General features: G+C 36.3%; 1 protein-coding gene across 1 annotated transcript in view; it reads right to left on the bottom strand.

The window, feature by feature from the left end:
- Positions 1 to 23,222, bottom strand: part of RSRC1 (arginine and serine rich coiled-coil 1) — a 179,267-nt gene that overhangs the window by 98,484 nt on the left and 57,561 nt on the right. The window contains exon 5 of the mRNA XM_076341466.1: positions 3,470 to 3,506. Within this exon, the coding sequence (XP_076197581.1) occupies positions 3,470 to 3,506 (37 nt within the window). The remainder of the gene's footprint in view (positions 1 to 3,469; positions 3,507 to 23,222) is intronic.

Raw genomic sequence — 23,222 nt, forward strand, 5'->3', positions numbered from 1 at the left:
AGCTTGCAGAATATAATTGACTAGCATGGAATTTTGCCAGGATACCAAGATAAACATAATTACTCATATTAAGAGTGTTAATTAATTGTTTGTGAACAAAAATAATTGGCTGCTTGGTTTTATAGCTCATTAGAAAGCCAACAATTCTATTAGACATTGCTGTCCAGTAGCTATACTAGGACCACTGAGCTGTAATCACCAGAAGTCTGAAACTAAGCCAGGGAAAATCAGTGAGAGGTCGGCCACTGAAATCAAGCTCCAAGAAAAAAAAAAAAATAGTGATACCTAGTAAATAAGTATTAACACTTCCTGGGTAAAGGAGGGGCTTTTTTTGGTTGGAGTTTTGGTTTTTTGTTGGTCGTTTTTTCTTTTTTTTTTTTTTTGGGGGGGTGGGGGGGAGTTGATCATTTATGCAAATTTTTCTACCAAAGATCTCTCAAAAAAACCAAAGAGCTGCCAGATGGAGTTAACCAATATTACTTATGAATTAGTGACCTTGATATACACTACCTATGACACATGATGCAACTAAAAGTGTAGTGAACTCCAGCAGCTTCCCTGGCAGAGCTATGCACAAGCACTGTGATAGTCAGCTTCGCAAGAGCTTCGTCCGCACCTGCTGGGGGTTATTGATTAACACACAACATGGGGAGCGCCTGCATTCTTGGCAGACAATAACTATATTCTTACAAACCGCTGATGGGCTAAACAAGCTATTAATGACAGGTTGCTCTTCATCATTTAAAATGGACAGACTCTGCTGCTTGACCACAAGGACAAGCAGGTTATTGCTTTGTAATGTTATACAAAAGACACAAATAAGGTATCTCTAATGAGTAAACCACACGTGCGGCTCCATGGTTCTTTTTTAGTAGAGCTATTAATAGAGAACAGGACCTATTCAGAGTTGCAGATATATAATCATCTATTCCAAGGTTTCTACAGTTTGTTAAAATTTGTTACCCTGAAAAGGAATTAGCTAAGTATAATTCAGCAAATAACCACCAAAATTTTTGGAATAAAAGACTGATTCCCCTATGCTTACAACTTCGCAGTTTCTTTTCTTAACTAGCTAAAAATAAAATATGCTTCTGAGCAGATGTAGCGATTGGTGGTCAGGAGGGAGTACGGCTGTGACCCCCTTGCACATTAGCCAAACACACTAGACAGCCCGTCCTCCCAGCAGCAGCAACCAGCCCAGCTCCTCCAGGAGGGCCAGCTCTGACTCTGAGAAACAAGCACATGGACCTGCTGGGAAGTTCTCCAACCCACAAAGAAAATATTTTTGTTTATGAAAGCATCTGTTTTTAAACTGGAAGTATTTCCAAATAACAGTTCATAAAATATTTACCAAGTTTTTGAACAGCAGTTGTTATACTACTTTATTTCACTCCTGTGTGTAGCTATATGCTAGATACCAGGATGGCAGAAGCTACTTAAACAAGGGTAAGCAGTAAAATATGGGAACATACAGACCCCGTAAGGATTATATCACAAATTGTAAACCACCCTTTTTTTACAGAAGGGATTACATAATAGATTACCCAACCAATATAAAGATTCTTCTTTTTTCATAGGGGGGAAAAAAAAACTTCTTTACAAGTATTTGGAGATGCAGTAATTTAAAGTAGTAGAACCAGAGCAATCATGTGGCTTAATTCTTCTGAGGAATATCTCTATAGTTTATTGGATTCCAAAAGGTCTTTGTGAACTTGTCTGACATAATATTGAGATATAAAACAGTTTCCAGCACGATTACTCCCATCTGTGGGTGTCTTGGGAAACAGTTAATTTCCTCAAGCACCCATTCCCAGGACAGATTTTCTAAGATCACAGGGAAAAGGAAAAAAAGTCTCAAGCCTGGAGGTTTTTGACAGCTTTTTCGCAGAAATACAAAGCAGCTAATGTGTTTAATGAAGACAAAATTTTATTCAAACATATAATGAGTTACCTTGTAAAGAACTTAAGGCATCATTACTCTGCAGAGAATCTTTCCAGTACATTTTCCCCCAAATCCCAGAGAAACCCTGAACATCAGTGAACACTATTCCTGGTCCACCCCCCCACCCCAGGCTACTCAAAACCCATAGAGCCTCTTCCTTCTGCACCTGCTGGTTTGAGGTGACATTATAAATCAGACCTGCAGCTCCAGCTACTGCAGCACTCCCAATTTAGAAAAAGTACCAGTCATGGTCATCTGTCAAGACTACAGCATCTTTATAATGCATTAGAAAAATTCTCTGAACCCATCAGATTACAACTACCTGACACCAGCAGAGGAATGAAACATTTTAAAAATTTATTTAAGAGATTCAACTAGCATGCAAGATACCAATGAAACTAGCAAACAAGATAAATTTTCAAACTGCTCTAAGAACTATTCATAACACTCAGCTATTTATTCCATTTACAGATGCAAAATACTAGTTGCAATGGAACATTTAATATGCCACCATTATAAAGGGGAAACTGTTGACAACTGTGCCAGAATATACATCCTTTTCATCCCGCTGCTACTCCAAGAAGATATTGGTACACAAGCTCCTACAAATCATATTTCCCAAGTGATTCCCAAAATGCGACGCAACAACAGAAAAGCAATTTTTTCAAATGCTCATGCAATACATTGTGATAAGATTTTATTTTAATAGCAGTACAGAACAATATATATTATTTAGATCTTATGTGAAAAAATTAAATATGAATTTAAACACTTCTCATGATGTACTGAGATATACTGCCATTAATAGTGAATATTTTGAATTAATGGGATTTAATAATCTGTTTATATGAACTACTTAATGTTCTGATGATTGCCGATACTAACATTCTAGGCTCAATGAGCTTCAGACTTGTGACAATATTGTATTTTTTCCAGTTTTGATCAACCGCTTAGTTTTTAATGCTAAGTATGTCTTGCCATCACTTGTGGTTTGAATATGTTTACTTAAACCAAAAATATTTTGCATCTCAATTATTATTTTATACTGCAGCACTGAACGGAATTTAAGTCAATACATTATTCATAAAGCAAAGACAAGAGAAAAAACAAAGCTGTGCACTTCTTTCAAAGACTTCAAATTACTAAAACATACCATATTTATGCATGCAATATTTGATTGTGTGTGTCTTTTTTTTTTATCACAAGTTTGTTGTTTTCAGATCAGGATATGCCAAAAATCCAACACCAAACAATTTTTGTTTATAATTAAGGCAATCATCAATCCAAGGATTGTAGTCCATTTTATTTCATCTTTACATCAAAAAAAGTAATTTAAAAAAATTAAAATTCCCTTGAAATGGTAAGATAAATGAAAATGTAAGGGCCTTCACATAATAACAGTAAGCTGACCCTCTGGGAAATGGCTGACTTTCTCAATTCAAGGTATTCAAAGCTCATTCAAAAGTGTTCATTTGGAATGCAGATATCAAAGATGATGCAAATGTTCAAGAGAAAATTAAAACTTACCAGATGTTCGAATCCAGCTTTGATGTTTCCAGAGTCCCTGTAACAGAAGAACAAAAGTTCTAAATAGTTGCTAAACCCTTGTCTACAACGATTTATGTTTAACTCAAATGTCAAAACCATGTAATTTCTTGAGTATATAAAATTTTTACTTTTAATATGTTAACCATTACAGTACCTAAAAAGCATCAATTATCCTAACGCGTAACTACAGAATTATTTAAAACCTCAAATTTTACCTGCCCTGAAATTGCTATAAACTGTAGCAATGCAACAGGACGCTCGTTTAAAAACCAACATTAATATAATTATCCCACTATTCATATTGGAATTAATAAAACAAGACAGTGCATAATGCTATGTATCAAAGCCACATTCAGTGGCTCATGGTTCTTCTTTGTCATTACTTCAATAATAAAATTCTGTGACCATTTACAAAGATGATAGAATAAACGAATCTTATATCAACTAACTAGGTCGTGGCAGCCATAGTGAAACTTTGCATTTGACTCCTGACAGCTGAAAAAATACAATGTACAGATACAAAAATGAGAAGTAATGTCACGTAAAGACAGCTGCAAAAAAATGGACCAAACTACCAAAGCATGAACATTGAAAAGCAAAGAGAATTCAGAGTGAAAATTAATCCTTAACACATCCTGCTATGTAAAAAAGATAACCTGAAAGAAAACCGAAGCAAAACCAATTTAAAAAAATCCCCAAATCCCAAGCCACTAAACAAGGAGGCTGGTTTCTGCTTTCACTGACCCCAGATTCTACCTGCTTCCAAAAATGTCACTGTGCCTTTTGAGGAAGATGGGCTGCAACCATGGCAAACAAGGAGAAACCACCCCACAAGTGTTTCAAGTAATCAGTTATTGAACTATATAATGTAGTGTGTATTTATATTTATAATATTAATTTTTCAACAAATTATTCAACTATATCAAACCACAGGTGCAAAAACCCCAACTATATTCCTCTAAGACAGCAAACCGTGCGAGACTGAGGCTTCCGTTCTCTGTAATACTTAGTACAGGCTGTGTAAGGCATAATGTGAAGTTACACACAAAAATGGCTAAATGTATGAAATTTTTCTAGATACTGAATAAGGCTACATTCAATTACACATTTTACAAACTTGCTGTACTGTATTTTAGACTTTTTACAGAAAGCTTTTATTTATAATTTCATAAAGCTTTCAAAAAAGTCTGCTATGCACTTTTGGTCTGTTTGAATATATCATGAATGAAGCAAGAGAAAAAGATGCACCTTCCTTACACCATTATTTTGTATTTTGAAACAAGAATTGATTATTCAAGTCCATACAATATTTTAAATAGAAATCATCTCCCACATCTATTTTTGAGGTGCTAAATGGCCTTAAAGAATTTAATCACTTTGGAAGCAGGATCCAAGCAGCTGATGCGAGGACCTCCCAACTAATGGTATAAAACCTGCCCTGTTAGTGGTCTGTCTCCTGTGCTGTCCCTGTCATGACTTCATCAATATTTGTGCAACTCCTTTTGCCCTGTGCTGAAAGCAGACTTAATTCAATTATCGGTCTCAAAACTGATAAAAAAGGTCCTAAAGTGGAAAATGCGAAGAGATTATTGGCAAATGAATAAAGATTTGTATCGAACTAACACTGAAGAGTACAGCAGGGTGGTTTGGTTTGTTTGGTTTTTTTTTTTTAATCATTCCCTGTCTTAAGTCTTCTGGGAACAGTGAGTTTCCCTTCCCCTCATGCAGCACATCGATTTCTGAATTAGACTGCAATATTAAATAATTAATATACTTGCCATGATTGATGTTTTGCATTAGTTGAATATTAGGTTATCAATCAAAATCCACTTGGTTTAATGTAATAATATTGAAAAAGTGTCACTGGCTGTTCATCCAATTTGTAGTTGAGGCAGCACAGATAGTAATATTGGTGTAACACAAGGCTCTAACGCAGGAAATGCAGTGGTTGAACATACATAAGGCAAACATTATCAAACTAACCAGGACAAGGTTGAGGTTGTCCTAAATAAACCTTGTGGCACCTGTCACTTAAAATGAAAACCTCTTTCCAGCCGGAGGCTGCCATGCATCAATCAGCGATGACAACTAGTGAAGCCATGGCATAATTTTATCTTTCTAGTTAAACAATGATTATACAAATAAGACTCCCATTAATACTGTATTTCAAATATTGTGTTATGCAAAAATCAGACCTGTTGCTACAGCTCAGTCTAACACATAACCTTAGATGTCTACAGAATACCTTAATCATTAATACTGTAAAACTCTACAAATAAAAGGCAAGAACAGCTTTATGCACATTCACTATTATAATACTCCTATAAAGGAACACCATAAAAAAAGTTATATTAATTTTATATCATTATCAAATAATGTTTTACTCAACTTTTACACCACACAGTTCCCAACAAGATACATATTTGACTTTCAAATCGTCTCCAGTGCACCACATTTATTTTTTTGGTTCATTAGGCAAGTTTGGTTTTATTCTTGAGATTTTCTTTTTTCCATCAGAGAAGCTCTGGAATTGTATTTCATCAATATAGTCAAGAAATTGTGCTGTAAAATACTAGTTGACGTGCATATATTTTAAAATCATACATTAAAACCAGTAAGCATAATACTCAGGCTAATCCAAATGTTAGCTTTTGGTAGTGCCAAGGGAAAAAATTTCAGCTGAGCTAAATCTGAATCATGGTCATGAGGGACCTGTAACAACAAGCCAGGAATTCAATTAAGCAAGCGTAGCCAGCTTTTAGATTACTTAAAACCATAGAGTAGGTAACTAATTGAGGTAATGTTAACTTATTAGTGCTAGTTCCTTTGCCAGTAAACTAAAATAAGATAAAAATATTCACTAGCACTTGCTAAAAATCCCGATTTTAACCTAGACATATATTCATGTTCATAAAAGTAGGTTCCCATATAAAACTAGCCATTAATCAAGGGAGCTGAAAAATATGCAGTATCTTCAAAATACCTGAACTTCAGCTATTTTAAAATAATACAAGATTTCACTAATAATTTACTTTTTAAATACATTTATAGCAGTTTCACACAGGAATTGTAGAACTAGTACTTGTTTTTGCACAACAGAGCTAAACAAATTACTGGGTACATGTAGATACACTACTTTGGAGCAAAGCACCCTCAAGAAGCTACAGTCTTAACATCATACCACAATGCCAGTGACTTATTTCATTACTGTGAGGCTACCTAAAACCAAAGAAATCTCAGAGATATTTTTACGTATCACTAAGATAGGCAATTGAGCTTGTTAGTAGGTCTCTGTTATATACTTTAAAATGACAAACAATTATGAGAGACAAGTTTAATCTGTGCTGCTGTTCAGATCAGTAGCATCGAACTGGAAGTATCCTGCAATTTTAAAAAATTTCTTCCAAACGAAAACAAACCACTTCAGTTCACATTCTTAGTTCCTCTCAAGTTGTTATCAACTCATTCTCAATACTTCCTTTATATTCATAGTTAAAATTTTCTTTGCCACTGTTTTTTTTGTTAGAATCCATAGGCCCCAGAATAATTCTATGGATTATCTATATCTATGGATATTACAGGATAATTCAGGTTGAAGGGCCTCTGGAGGTCTGCAGTCCTACCGCCTGCTCAAGGCAGGGTCAACTGTGAGGCCAGACCAGGCTGCTCAGAGTTTTATCCAGCCTGGTCTTGAAAGGACAATCCCCCTGGGCAACCTGCTTTGCTGATCAAATGTCCTCCCTGGGAGCATCTTTCCTTCTATCTAGTCCAAACACCTCTTTTTTCAATCTGTGCTGGTTGCATCTTTCCTCCTACCACACGCCACTTCAGAGCCTGGCCCCTTCTCCCTGGTGACCTCCCTCCTCATCAGTCTGGGTGGCTGCTGTCAGGTGCCCTCGAAGACATCTCTTCTCCAGGCTGAACCACCCCCAGTCCCCTCAGGTCCCCTCTCAGGTCAAGTGCTCCAGCCCCTGACCATCTCGGTGGCCTGAACTCCACACTAAACAGTCCCAATGTCTGATTTTTCTCCTCAGAAGCCAAATGAATAAATAAATCATCTCATCATTAGCAAGGCCTTTGGCACAATCCCCTCCAGTTCCACAACATTAACTACAAGCTGCAAAGAACAAGATCATAACGCAGTGTTTCGGGTCAGGCTGCATCACACTCTCAAATAAAGGCCTTTTAACTCCACTCTTCATGAATGCCAATGTGTTAGTGTTGTTGATCAGGCAGCATTGTACCAAGTGGTTACAAATAATTTTCATAGACCTCTCTCTTAAAAATCTCTTGGATCATTCAACAAGCACATCACGTAATGCTTTCAATAATCTGTCAAGTATCATTTTAAATTAATCCCTTTTTTGTTCCATTATTCCTCCTGGATGAGGAACCTAATAGTGACAGACGTTCTTGGAACAACCTCATGTTTTCCTGTTCTTTATCCTCATGTTAACATGCTTCTACTGCTTGCTGTCATCTAATGGCCTTCCCTACAGATCTTCCTCTGAGTAGCACACACATCCGCTATTTTTCTTTTGCATGTTATCTAGAATACAAGCAGGGACTGATAAACAACCTGAAAATAAACAGCTGAATCTCTTCAGAAGCCTTCAGAGCTGCTTTATGAACTTCAGCAGGTGACAATATGTTATACACTCGCCAATACAAGCTAAACCCAGCTTCAGTGGTGGTCTAGTCCCTTCTCCCACCTCCCTAAGCTCTGCGTTGAAGGTAGATAAAGGGAGAGAAGATAGAGCTGAGAAAAAATATGCCTTAGATGTTAGGAATTATACCAAGGGGTATGGTGAAGAGGATGAGTTAGACTACTGCCATAAACATCATAGCCACTGCCTCTCTTGTCTTGAGCTTCTTCAGTTAGTGAGAAGTCTACGCTGACCCAACACGGCCAAAGTGAGGAACAGTCCTACTAAATGCAACTATAGTGGAGATGACAGCTATGGGAGAAGTAGACTAGTCAGCTATTTCTAGACCTTTCTTTTTGTGTATCATCTTTATTTTAGCAGATTGGCATCTCAAATTCAATGAGGCCTTTGCCTCATCATTTTCTGCTTCTGATACTCATAGTCTTCTCAAAGCTGATCTGCCAAGAGATGTTTAGCTTGTCAGTAGGCACTGTAAAAAAAAATCAAACTAATCTAAATCAGATTCAGATAAGGAATTTATTACACTAGCCTTGTCTACTCAACCTAGAAGCATTGTTAATACTCCAAATTTCTGACTAAATCCCAGCAAATGCCACCACCAATAGCTGGTAACAATTTCCTTTCTCTCTCAGAATGTGGAAATCCCCCATCCAAAACTCTGGCAAGATAGTCTCACCCAACAGTGAGTTTAAAGGCCGATATCTTATGATTTCCCAGACTAGAGCTGGGCCCTGTATACTCCTGGGAAGAAGAAAATCAGGTTTCCATGTGATTACACACTATTTAATTCTACCCTGGGATATCCCAATATAGAGAACTGCTCCCTCACTACTTATTTTATATATTTGATCTTTGCTGGATATACTTTCCTCAGCCTCAAAAGTCTGTACAATCAGATTGAAGGTGTTACAGGTATCAAATTTTAGAGGAGGAGGAAAATAAGGAATTTTTTTTCCCACTGAAGTTTTTAACTTTTTTCTAACTTTTCTCTCACATGCACATTTTGGAATAAGGCACTGTGTGTACTAATACACACACAGTTTAATCACATCTGGATGGGTAGCCTGAACGATGCACTTGTGACCTTATCACCGTTTAGCGATGCATTTACACAAACCTTTAAGCCATTTTATATTCTAGAATAGCTTCACTGACTAATCTTAAGCTCACAGAACATGCCAGACATTGAGAGTAAAACAGCCATGGCCAGATCATGCGTTTGTTCAATTCCAGAAAAATAAAAGCCTAGTATAGAAAAAAGTATTTTCTCCCTATCGGCAACAACTAGAATAAGTACACACGACTATTACATTTGCACGGTAACTGTTCAGAAGGCACTACATATTTGAAGTTCTTCCCTGAGCTGGCTTGAATTTCAGCTTCAGAGTTAGAGAATCCTGGATGCAGTTTTTAGAAACGGATACCCCCATCATATTCCACTAAATTTTATAGGTTTTGTATTGTTGTGTTTTCTGTGAAATTATAGGCTGGTGTTTCCAAATCTGACTTCAGACCATAGATACTTATTTCGGTAGGCTTTGAAAGTCACAACAAAGATTACATAAAAAAATCTAAGCCCTATCCCTGTCCTCTTCTTCGATATCTTTAAGAGGACAGTGCTGATTCTCCTGGCTGAACAGGTAAATTCATGCCTACTGACTTTCAATGATAAGCTGGTCCAATACCACACCAATGGTCTGGCAGAACTGCTGGTAAAGACCATATAACGTGCAGAAACAGAACAAAAACACGTGTTACTCTTCAACACTACTACTTAACATCATTTGGGTTATAAAGAAAAAACCTGAAAAGTAGGGCTGTATTTTTTGTAGCCGTAAGTGGAAGTTACATCAAAGGGAGTATACAAAAGGCAAGAGGAGAAAACCATAAAAGGAAGCTATTTCCTCCTGCCTCTCTTATACAAAGATGAAGGAAACAAACTTGAGTTTTTTTGAAAGTAACCAAATAACATACCCAAACAATATTACCAATAATGAAAATCAAAATCCTTGCCATCTACTACTTACATAAGTTACACAAAAATTCTCAGCACTACCTGTACCTTAAAGCGAATCCCTTGACAGTTGCAATGGCTCTAAGAGTTGTGGCTCCTCGTATCTAAAAACCCTGTTTTCTTCATTATTGGAAGATCCAAGCAACCAATAAAATGACTACGAAATAAAACAGTGAACATAATTTAGCAGTGCAATGCCAACATCAGAGAGGGTTAGAGAATGGTTAGAGAATCCTTCACTCTGACTGCTAGAAAATGCACCCATGATATTTTTGAAAAAGTGTGGAATGTTGTTTTGCTCTTACTTAATATCAGGTTCAAATGGTCTGGAACTGATCCTGAAGTGTAAAGACTCCAAAGCTGGTGGTGTTGTGCTCAGCGGTTCCCTTGCTCCAGTCAACCAAAGAATTTATTTCACTCGGGGGGAAAAAATGGTAAGAAGTTTGGCCAATTACTAATTTAAATGTAATAAAGATTCAAGAAGATCATATGAAGGTCACTTATCAAAAGCAGGAAGAAAAACAGAAGTCACCCCCCCCCCCCCCACGCAAACACATACGGAATAACTTGGAACTGCTGAAGAACTCAGTAGAATATAATGCAAGCTAAATTGAATCATGCTAAAACCAGGGACTTTAAACAGGATACAAGGTGAAACAATTTCCATAATATGTTATCCTAGAGAGAAGAAAAATCAGTACCCAAGAGACCTTATCAAATATTCAAGAGGGGGAAAAAAAAAAAATATATATATAACCCTGGCTCACAGAGTAAAATTCAAGATTTTATGCAACTGAAATAAATACTGAAACTAAGGGGGGGGGGGGGGGGGAACACAACACCAAAATACAGTGTTGATAGAAACAATATTTCTAAATAGACCCTACAAAAAAATCCTTTTTGTCCTTAAGTATTTCACAGATAAATGAGAGCCAAAATAACTACCCCATAAAGCTCCCAATTCTGCTTTACCAAGACTTCAGGTCAGATATAAAAATCTCATAAATTATCAAAACAGATTTCTTTATCCTGGTTACCAGTTCAAGCCTTTCCTTGGATAAACCTGGCAATTCAAAGGACCTCATAACATGCAAGTCCTTGGAGCTTTTATATGTGGAGTGGTTTTCTGTTGTTCTTTTTCCCTTGGCTTTGTTTGGGGTTTTGTCCTCCTGTTCTGTGCACAGGGTTCCCTTCACAAAGAGTAAAACTTTGTTAATCAACGTTTGCATTCCCAGCAAACATAAGCAATTAAGCTTCAGGCTTTGGAATGTCACTGTCTGTTAACCAGATTATTTGGTAGTCTTAAATAAATTAGACAACTTTGGCCTGTTTTACCTTTTCTGTAATATTATTTAGTAGATATTCAATTAAAACACATCCTGTAGGTGAAAGTGTATGAAAACATTTCCGTAATGGACATTAGTGGTAGTAGGAAGTGTTGCTAATTTGCCCAAAGTACAAAATAGATTACAAAAGTAGCAAAAAGCCCAGCAGTGTAAATGCACAGAACACTGCATTGAATATTAAACAAAGCAGAGCCAGTTTTAATGTTGGTAAGCGTAACTATAGTAAAAACTCTCCGGACTAGTAAATAGTGTTACAGGTTAATGAGGAACATATAAAGAGTGCACAATAATTATCATACCTAACACCTTACCATCTGTGTTTGGATGACTGCAGAATGTAAACACAGTTTATCAGCATTAAGTCTGAAACTAATTACACACGTATTTCTATTAGCATACTGTTAGGATAAATATTTAAAATGTTAGATTTTCCTCAGCTGCGCTCAACTCAGAATTGAAGAATATTAAATTTAAGTGTAAGTCAGTGAGAAAATTTAAATGTTCTAAGCACTAAAACAATTCGAGTACAATCAATTTTCCATTTTCTGAAAGCTGCTAAATCCTCCTCATTCACCCAATTACTACTGTACTTAACCTAATGAAATTTTATTCTGCAGAAACAATACTGTTCTTAAACAAATTTTTGAAAAATGTAAGATTAAAAACTTCTAGACAAAGAATAAACTCCTAGAGAAAAGATGCAAATAAAATTACTATCATAATCTTTTGTTTTTTATTTGCAAGTATAAAACTAAAGAGAAACAAAAGCATGGAACATAGCATCTGTCATATCAGAATATAAAAAGATGATCCTGGCACAAAATGAAAAAGCTCTAATTCATTTGCAAATCAAGCCTGCCAGTTCTATTTCAAGCTGGCGGTAACTGTCAAGAGTTAACAAGATAATCACTTTCAATCCTGCCTTCAATGGTACATTACACTGTTATTCCATTCAATAAGGCCGTTCTTTGGGGCACTAGATGAATGGTTTTCATTTCTAACTCACACAAAAAGTTGCAAAAAAAAAAATCCATGGGGCTTAAGAAAGAAATCCCTTTATGGGCATTTATCTGCCGGCACTTGCTTTTAGGCAAAATGAGATATTTGGATACATTGGTGTCCATTCACTTCCTCTATTCCTTCAGGCCCTCGGTCTGTTGATAAAAAAAAAAAAAAAAAGAAAAAAGGCACACAAGGAAACCTCAAGCCTGTTTTGTTTTTTTTAAACTATCTATGCACATTAAACAAGTTCTGTAATAATGTTTTGTAAACACTTCAAGAATACACAGCTCACTACACACTGAAATGACACTGTATTTGAACAGATCTATCTTTGTCTAAATTCATTATAAACTGTACAAAAAAAATAGTAAATGCTCGTGAAAATTGTGCTTAGGGATACAATAACCAGTTCCTCATTAAATATTAAATAAAAATAAAGTTACCAATTAAAGGCACTCTACCTATGAAACAAGTTAATCTAGAATTTGTCTGTATTAATTATTTGTAATATTTTTTTTTTTTAAGATTCTGTGCTTGCATTCTTCCCAAAAGGATAAAATCTTATACAAGTTTATTAAGTTACTCAGTAATTAAAACTTATTTGCCGGCACACAACTTTCTACTAATCTCTGCGAAAAAAAACCTTCAGGCTTTCGCTCATTGCTCAAAATTCATATTGTAAGACACTACCTGCATGTTAAGGTTGTATTACACAGATATGCATTCTATTATTGCATATTCTACAGTGACAATTTAAATCTTCTATACTAACCTTAGAAACAAATCACTAATTCTTTTTTTTCTTTCTTTCTTTAAATCCCCATAGATCTCAGTTCACAGAACAAAGCTAATATCTATATTTAATATCTTAACTGAGTTAAGCTTATCCAGCCTGTTACCCACAATCAATGCCAACAAGGCACACTGTCAATACCCATCTATACTTTTTTTTTTAATAAAAAGAAGTAAATCTTTCCTCAAACTCAGGGACCCATCTTGCCAGTCACTTCTTAAGCTATTTGCATACCTTACAAAGAAGATTTTTGATCGTCTTTATAATCCATCACTACAAGTCAGACAACTTTTTCCATATACCCCTCGTGCAAATGCTCCTTTATAGTAAGAGTTTCTTTTATGAGAAATCTAAACACCAGAAGTTACCAGCGGACTCACAGGCTTTGGTTTTGTTCTTTGCACTTCACAAGTTTCTTCAGACATTCTAAACAGAGAGATGGTCTTACAATTAAAAAAATACTGTAACAAAACCAAAAACTATATGCCTGTATTTATGTCACATTAGAACATAGTCATTTTTGCTGCCCTGCTGCCCCTGCTTCCCGAAAAGAAAGAATATAAAATAAAAATGAATTAAAAGTCAACACACTTTGGAAGGACCTTGAAAGAGCACAAGATGTTGCACTTGGAACACAAATTAACAGAAAGTGAACAGATGGATTTCAAATAGCAGGTCATGGCTTTAGGTAAGACTAATACAGCCCCCAAAAAACAGGAGCCTGCCGTAGAAATTTGGGATGTGTTTACTTCCTCTCTAGCCAGCAGCAGTACAATGCCAGTACTGCTTAAAAATAAACAACAGATTAATAAAACAAAGCAAACAAAAAAAAAGAAAAAATAAAACACACCAAACCAAAACCCACCCTCCATTCTGTAAAGCAGACATTCGGAATAAAAAGCAAAGATAAGCAGCAGAGTAATTCTTCAGGAAAGGTAGGTATTTGTTTCTAGCATTCACAACTGATTAATTTCCACAGCTCAGATGAAAGACCAGGATGACCCAACAGTCCTAAGACACATACGTTTTAAGGCCAAAGACTAAGAAAAGGTAGTTTCACATTTCCATTATTACTGAAGATGTGTGCAGCACTTTGGCAACCATGGTCAAGTTCAGCTGAGACCCACAAAGTGCCACTTTACTGAAATTCCACCGCTTGTGACTGCATTTGATCCAATTTTAGCACACTGAAACCTCGTGCTTTTTTAGGCATCACTGTTGGGAGGTATAAAAACCCAATTTGTAAGTGCTTTTTCACTGTTCCTCTTTGTGTCCCTGCAGTTTGATTTTGTCGCTTTAGTTTAATTCCTCTATGTTCTTTCATCTGGCCTGAATTTGTCTCCCTAAGGAACACAGGGGCACACTCAGAATATACTCTACATGTTTAAAATGTTTAAGTGTCAGACAGGCACAGGTTTTCATTCCTGTACAAGGTAAAAAAAATTTCCTTCTCCTGAAAAAAGCAGATCTACTTGATCTCAGAATATTTAGTTTCTATCTCCTCAACTACTTCAGCTGATGCAGCTTGTAGCATTTCTAGTTATGAGACACTTGAGTTTCAGGCTGTATTTCACAATTAAACAGTTTGTTTCTATTACAACTCAGTGTAGCCCTAAAGAAAGCCTTTGAAAGTCTCTTGGTTTCTGTAAGACAGCCATTCCAAGCAGTCCGAGCGTATGCTGAGAGGTAGGAATAGCTCAGAAGATTCTCCAACGTAAGTCTGACATGAGGGAGAAGCCCCTGTTGTTACATGAATTACCTGAACAAATCTTAACAGACACATTAATAATAAACCTGGAGGATTTACCATCACTATGGTACTGCAGCCATTTTCAGTTCAAATAAACATAGCATAACTATTTTTGAATGGTATGATTTGCATCCTCCGCAGTATCTCCTCAGCATTCAAATGCATCTTATCCTACATGACTCTAGAGTTTTGTACATGTTTTTCAATATTTTGAGGTTGTTAAGTTATGGAGAGCGTCACAAAGATCCTTTTATTTTAAGCAGAAGACTCACAAATTCTTCTAAAAGGCTGTTTGGTTAAAGCACAGATGAGTTTTGAAATATGAAAAAGGTTTCTTTAAAGTCTGACTTTCTGTAAGGAAGAATGTTGTATCTTCTACTAACAATTTCCACGTTGGGCTGTGTTGCAAGACAATTTTATAAAATTTAAAAAGGTAGAGCTTAAGTTGTTCAAGCTTGATAGGCAATTAGTTCCTTGGCCACAAATAAAGGGAAAAAAAATATTATTTCATCAAAATAGAAGAAAATAAAAATTGATTGCAAATCTCAAACATATCTGACCAAAACCAAGCCTAACAGACAGTGACAAAAATAACCTGAAAGTGCTTTAAAATTAATGGAAAGGCTGGAAAAAAACAAACCAAAACAAAACCAGCTAATTGAAGCTCATGAAGATCTGGAACAGGAGCAGCTCGATAGACATCTCTAAATCGGTCCCATTTACAGCAGTTCCCACTTCAGCACCTTTTTTTTTTTTTTTTTTTTTTACAGCATTCAGTCCAAAACAATGCTGGTTACCTGTACGCTAACAAATCACCAAAGACTGTAAAAGCGCTTTCAAATACATGTAATAGCGAGGATCAGAACAAGTGTATCCTGATGATAATATTTCAGTATTCAAGAATAAAGACCCTCAGAGTTGTCAAAAAAAAAATCTGTTACACTTGGACCTAGTCACAGTGGATTTGTACCTAATACAGCTACATCGAGATTGTAGAGAACAGGCTAATTTCCTTAAATTATCTGACAAGGCTAATAGTTCTCTTGATTCCAAGAGCAATTAACTCTCCGCTAATTCAACAGCAGCACTAGACAACTAGCACTAATAGGTCTGTATCTTGCTTATTTGTTATTTCTTTCTCCAGTATCTCTAATGGCCTCTGACTATATAATTTACAAGTCTGTTATTATTTGAGAACATTAATCAATGCTAAAATTGTTTTTGGTTTTCTGCTTATTACACATGTACTTCTCAGAGAGAAACTTCAGAAGCAATACATGTATTCAGGACATTGCTACGCCTGTGTTGAAAACACTGATACTATCTAGAATTTGATGTCCAAAACATTATGGTGAGTTAAGTAAACAAGAAGAGATCTGCAAGTTCCAGTAAATCACAACTTATATTTTTTGTAGAAAATTTTACATCCTAAAAAACCCCACAAAAACCATTGAGTAATGCTGTCTGAACACTTCATGCTGGTTGAGTTGCACCAAAACCTCCTTAAGGCTTCATATGTTCTTTAATTGCTGTCTACCGTTCTTACCACATCACATCGGTCTTATTCATTTCACTCTCCAAAATGTTTGCTTTCATTAATATGCTTTTAACCTTTTACTACCATGAAAGACTAACATCATCTATTTTACTTGGCATTTATCATTCCCAGCACTTCACAGAGAAAGTCTCCAGTGAAAATGGAGAGCAGTACTGGCTTTGCAAGACAGAGCAAACTGCTGAGAAGTGGCCAGCCAAAGTCTAGACCAGAAATCTTGCTAGGCATTTTTGTATTTTGGCATTCCTTCAATGAAATTAAAATAATTAGTACTGCACACTACTGATTTACCACCAAGTGGACCAGAATTAGAAGAAAAGACAAAAATATAAAACGTGTGTCATTCTACAGCCAAGATTTCCCTCAAAGGCTATTTTTCTAACATGAAGCCAAGAGATTCCTGAAAAAATTAAGTACCATAAACATGTCAGGCTCCAAGAAAACTTGCATCTTAAGCAATTTGGAGCTTGAAGATTAAAACCAGCACTTCCTATTGTACCTGCAAATATTAGAGGTAAAGTGAAACATTCTACAAAAACAACTTCTGAACAAATAACCAGCCAGATCCTTCAACAGCAGCAATTTCTAGAGCATTCACAGACCATACAGAAAGACCTGGAAATGTGGATGATCAGGCTGACGACTGAGCAAGCACTTCTGGTGGAAAGAATTTCTAATCTGAAGAAAAAAAAAAAAAGACCAGCAAATATGCAACAACCACCTCAAGTTACAAACCTAACTAACAAATCGTAGCCACGCATCACAAAGTGAGGGCACTGACAAAGCCTACTTCAAGTTCTCCGCAGCACTGTTCTCTGGTCTTCTCTGGGGAAATAAGTTGGAGCTAGATACTTATTTGTCTATAAAAGTTACCTTAATCCCTATGTTTTTTATCTGTACCCGTTTCAGTTCACCTCAGTTAACATCATTTAGGACAGGAGACATGCTGAACCTACACAGACCTCCCTCGACAGACTTTCTATTGACGCAAGAAAACAAACTCTGCAATGGAAATTATTTTACCTGATCACACAACCCCTCCAGCACTCACCTACCTGGCTCATGAGGGACTTCCTGAACCATTACAGTCTGATGCTCAGAGACAAGCCAAAAGTGGTGCTGGTTTACATTAAAATGCTAATCTTTACAGCAAAGTAAGGCAGACAGTTAAGGGTGGTAGCCTCAACCACCCCAGAGTTAGTCGCCCTTGTGTGTAAATCAAGCTTTTATATTGTTTCAAAGGAAGAGCAGACACTAGAGCGAGCAACTCCTTTGCTAACAGGAAATTTTGCCTCTCTATGATGCTACCAGAATGAAGGATTCTTCTCTACTTTATTACAATACTGTTCATGTTTGCCTTATTTCACTCACATCTAAGACAGTCTTACTGATCGTAAATAGAGCAACGTGAATACTTTGCTAACTACTATTAGAAGACCATGGTAGAGAACACTGGAGTATCTGTGCTCTGAAACAGATTAAAGTCAGACAAGAAAAAAGAATATAACAAATTCAGAATACAGAATGACTGCACAGACTGATGGACTGATCTACAGAATAAGCATATCGATATTGCTGAAAAAAACCCCAATCTAGTATATTGGGCCTTTTCCTAGATCTTCAGTTTTGGCTGAAAGTTATAATTGCAATATACAAAATTATTATGTCTTGCAAAGAAGTGCCAGAAACCAGTGTCCCCAGAAACTGGAACTGGAACCGTTCCAAGCAAACACATTCATGTAATAATGGTCAGGACTGAGTGGCCTTTTACACAATGGCATGACAGGATAAGCCATGTACTTAACTTTCTGTTCAAGCAAGATACTGGAAAGTTACGTGAACATTTGTGCATAATAATGTCATTCAAAACTGGTCAGGATGCTGTTCTAACAATGTAAGCAAACAATATATAACATTTTTACATATATATATATATATATATCTGTATCTATCTCCTTCCTCTGGTCATTGTGGCTTTCAGTCAACAAGGTCACCCTGCAAAGTTAGCATTTGGATGGGTAACTGTTACACCAGTACCAACAGCAGATAATGGAAGAAACTGGAAGAATCACTGAAGAAATCTAAAAATAAAGTTGAAAACCTTGTACCTACATGCAATAGAGGGAAAAATAGTTTAGTTAGCATGCATATTGTTTTGCCCAGCAGTAGAAAGAAATACAGCATAACCAACACCTAGGGTAAACAAAAATATTCAAACTGCATATAAGATAGGTGAAACCGTTTCAACCAGGGAGAAAAATTTGCAAACTCTGTCTGATATCTGGGATTTAAGGTGGACTCTTTTTCTTGTACATCTGTAATGACAGAAGTTGCACAAACCAATTGAAAAAATATCTGTAAAATGTCCAGTCTTTGTACATATGACATAGCCTAGCACATATTTCTTGGTGTACTACAAAAGCAAAAAAAAAAATCGTTCTTGTTAAAGGCTTTCCTTCTGCCCATTCTATGTATGGCACTTACGTCATTCATCATGACTACAGTAACGAGGCAGGCTGAAATTAGCACTCGCTAGAGCATCTATACACTTGCAGGATGTCAGCAGATGTGATTGTTGAATGACAAAAAGCCAAGTGCTGAGAAATATTTAGGAATACTATAATAGCCCAGCACCAGGTAGATTTTTTTTTTTTTTAAATTAAAATATAGACCCCAAAGTCATAGCCAAGGGAATTCACTCTCTTGTACGTGGAATTGATCTGAATGCAATTACTTTACTCTTTTTAGCTCCATTTGACTTTGAACTAAACATCAATTAGTGTACAAACATAATACTGCAAGATCTGTTAACTCCAGTACTGATTTTTCCATAAAAGATCTAAAGCAAATTTATTGGCCTTCATTTAATAGCTTTCAGCAATCACAAATATCACACATGAAAGCTCAACTTCATTTTCTGATGGTCACTTAAACCCTTAATTCTCACGATAAAACTCTCTCAGTCTTAGTTTAAAAACCCTTAAATTAGCAAACAAGACACCACATAATATATGCTATAAGCATAGGTCTTCTCTGAAAAGCTGGGACCTTCAAGTGCTTCAGCTGCGATACAAGCCATTGAGCCATGGCCAATATAAGCTAATTTGAATAATCAATATGACAACCTTATTTTTCTAATGCAAACAGGATTGATACAGTAAGGTGTCTCACTGCCACATCACAGTCATGGCCTCTTTTAACCCCTAATTAGATTTAGGTGATTATCCCTGCTCTTCCTTACAAGTGTACAGCCCGGATAAGAGATGACAAAAGCTATCTGCCACTTACTCAGCCTTTGCAGACTGCAGGTTATCCAGGGAGATACAGGGTAAGATCAGCAAACAATTGTTATTCATATCATCTACAGTTTTAAGATAGTCACAGTTTTCCATACATGCTAAGTGAAAATAGCCCAGAGCATTAGGTAAATGCAAAACGCTTAAGAACATCAGGGTTACACAGATGGAAATTCAAGGTGATGCTAGGGAATTATGTTTAATTCAAATTGGTTATCACAAAGAAAACTATCTAGCAATGATTTTCTTTTTCAGACAGGAAACTCTGAGTTTTCAATAGGTTTGTGTTCATTGTTTATTTGTGTGTAACACTGAGTATTTTACATGGCTATTTCTAGAAAAAAATAATAATCAAACTTAGAAACAGCAATCCCAATAGAATTACATAGCTAAACAAAGTACTAACAGAGAGAGAAGATCTATTACAGAAATGTAATCACATTTCATTTACAAGAACTCTTATCTCAAGCACTTAAACATAAAATTTAAACAGTTTTCCATTTTATTGTACTCAGTATTTGAGCTAATAAGATATTAAAGTATAATCATGTTAGCAACATTTCTATTGCATTACATAAACACAGTACTAGATTAAAGGCAGACCAGGAAAAAGAAAGCATGATGTCGCATATAAAACTAAACACTTTATTTCTCCTGGCAGAAATAAGTATCACTGGTATCATGTGTGAAAACTGCCACGCTAAAATTAGATCATATGTTCACAAAATGTCTATTCCCATACTGACAAAAAAAAAAGTATTTCCATACATATTATCCATCTGTGAATGTGTTTAGCATGCTTTTGTAACCAAAAAAGAAGTATTTCCCCATAGTATGCTTTTATTAGCAGGCCATATCACAGAACTGGAAGGATCATTTATCCAAGTCAGGTGCAATCCACTCATGATTGGAGTAAAATTTTCAGAATTGTTTAAAAGACATTTGGATAGCACTTTGAAAATCACTGAAAGGTAATATATTTTTAAAAATATTGTATATACTGTGATCAAACACTCCTTACCAGCCATACTCTATATTCAAGACAAAGTAGACTACAGTGCAACCTCTGCATTGTTTCTTTGGGCTTTATTTCCCATCGAAGAATCACTGCTGCTCTTCCCAGTTTTCTGCTCCTTCCACGTGAGTCAGAAGCAGCAGGGCACTGTCTTCTCCTCAGTCACCCCACCGAGAAGCTACCCTGACGTCAAAGAAACTGAACATCATGGGGACCTCTTTTGTGCAGCAAACATGAAACAATATTCATCCTAGATTTTCATCCATGCACTAAGGCTTTTTACTTGTTACTATTATTTATATCCATGCCTTTCAACAATTTGTGATTTTATTAACTCATTTTTCCTCATAAAGGTTCAAGATATGGTCACCTTGAAACTGTACTACGTAACAGTCTGAGCAGCCATGCAGAAACTAGGGGTATGTGCTTCCTCATAGTGCTTCTGACACACGACCCTACCTACAGTCCCTGACATTTCTCTTTCTCTGTTAAAAAAAAAAATTAACAATTTCTTTATGGGATTTTGTGCAATGTACTATACATTTGAGCGGCCTTTTGAAAATGCAAAATTATATCTGACTGTTACTACTTCTTTAAAAACAAAGACTACAAAGCTCTATGTGCTTGCCTAAAAACAACCAACCAAATAAATATGTAAGTGGGGGGGAGCAATAATGAAAGACAATGATTAGTTTTCTACTCAGGTTATTTGAACTTGTGAGAAAATCTGTTTATGGAGAATCTTAACTTAATTACATAAAATTCTCATTAAATTGCAGAAAAATTACACATTGCATTCTCTATAAATGTTTTCCATGGGTTGGATAAAAACAGGTGATAAAAATGGTTTGATACTGAGAAAACAGTCAGCATGAAAAATTGTTCCTGCCCTTTTTTAGTTGTTTTTGAAGTTTCTCATTGGACTGCTTTGTCTTCTCAAAAAAAAAAAATCCTATAATAATTCGGAATCTTTTCCATTTGCTAACACAATTACCAGTTACACAAGTGTGGGTTTTTTCTGTGCTGAAACCTGCAGTACAGAAAAGGAAGAGAAAGCAAGCAAATAACATCCGTGGTAACGGGACTGTTCACAGCAAAAATTCCTTCAGTCTCACAAATATCCCAAAGAGCCTAACGAACCCTCCAGCAAGGAGGGGTGACGTCTGTTGCTCCCTGCAGTCAATGGCATGTCTCCTGCTCACCCAGAGGGGTTTGGGTTTCGTCCTATGGGCTCAAGCCTCTCTGCTTCTGGCTGGTTTGCTTTCCCAGTCACCTCGCCATACCTGGCAGTGAACAAATGCCCCAGGCCCCTGTTTTAGGAGGAGTCACATACGCACTGACAACCCATTTGACAAAACATCTCATCGAAAGGTTAGCGGAGGTCAGCAGAAAGCAAAGAACGGGAGCCAGGGCTGCAACACCACAGATCCAAACCACAACTACCCACCACATCTCTCAAGATAAGTATCTCTAGACAAATCCATTGTATTTGAAAGACATCTCCGGCCGTCGTACCATACCTGTTCCAGTATCCCACAACTCCCACGCCAGCTCAGGAGAAGGACCTCTGGCATGAAACTCATCCCCACTAATTCACAGCATCTTCCCTCCTGTGGCGCACAGACGTCGTAACTGCTTCATAAAATTTCATTTAAAATCACTTAAAATTTTGAGTTATAGTGCAAGTTTGATAAGCTTGAGATAAGCAATGCTTTCTGGAGGTAGGCAAAAAGGGGCCACTAGGGATATCACATATGGTGACAGTGTCAAGGAATGTGGGATTGTCACTTTTAACCTTTTTTGATATTTTTCAGTTTTCAGATGCTGACCTAATGTAACTTCAATATATAACTTCACTAAAAAGATATTATCAGCAGTTAAGGCCTACTTTGGACTGAATAACCTGACCATCTTCAAAAACGTTTGCAAACCCACATGGTGAAGCCTCCATTCAGCAGGGAGCAATGTAGATAGATTACTCGATTTTAATTCTTAGTTGCAGTGCTTAAGTCTTAGGATCAGATTAGTGATAATTTATGTTGAAGTTATGAAAACCTAGGAAAGTTTGTCAGAGGAAAATTTCTCTCTTAAAACGGAGGTGAGAAGTACAACCTAAAAATAAGGCATTTTCATTATTCAGAATATATTACTAAGACAGTGCGGAGTATAATTTTCAAAAATAATAACCACAAGTATATAAAATCTCAAGCATTTAACATCTAGATTTAAACATCTAACATCAATTCACTGAGTTATTACAGCCTGAATGCTTAAAAAAAACCACAAAAGTAGCA

Source organism: Aptenodytes patagonicus, chromosome 6 (assembly GCF_965638725.1).
Source record: "Aptenodytes patagonicus chromosome 6, bAptPat1.pri.cur, whole genome shotgun sequence".
NCBI classification, from domain to species: domain Eukaryota; kingdom Metazoa; phylum Chordata; class Aves; order Sphenisciformes; family Spheniscidae; genus Aptenodytes; species Aptenodytes patagonicus.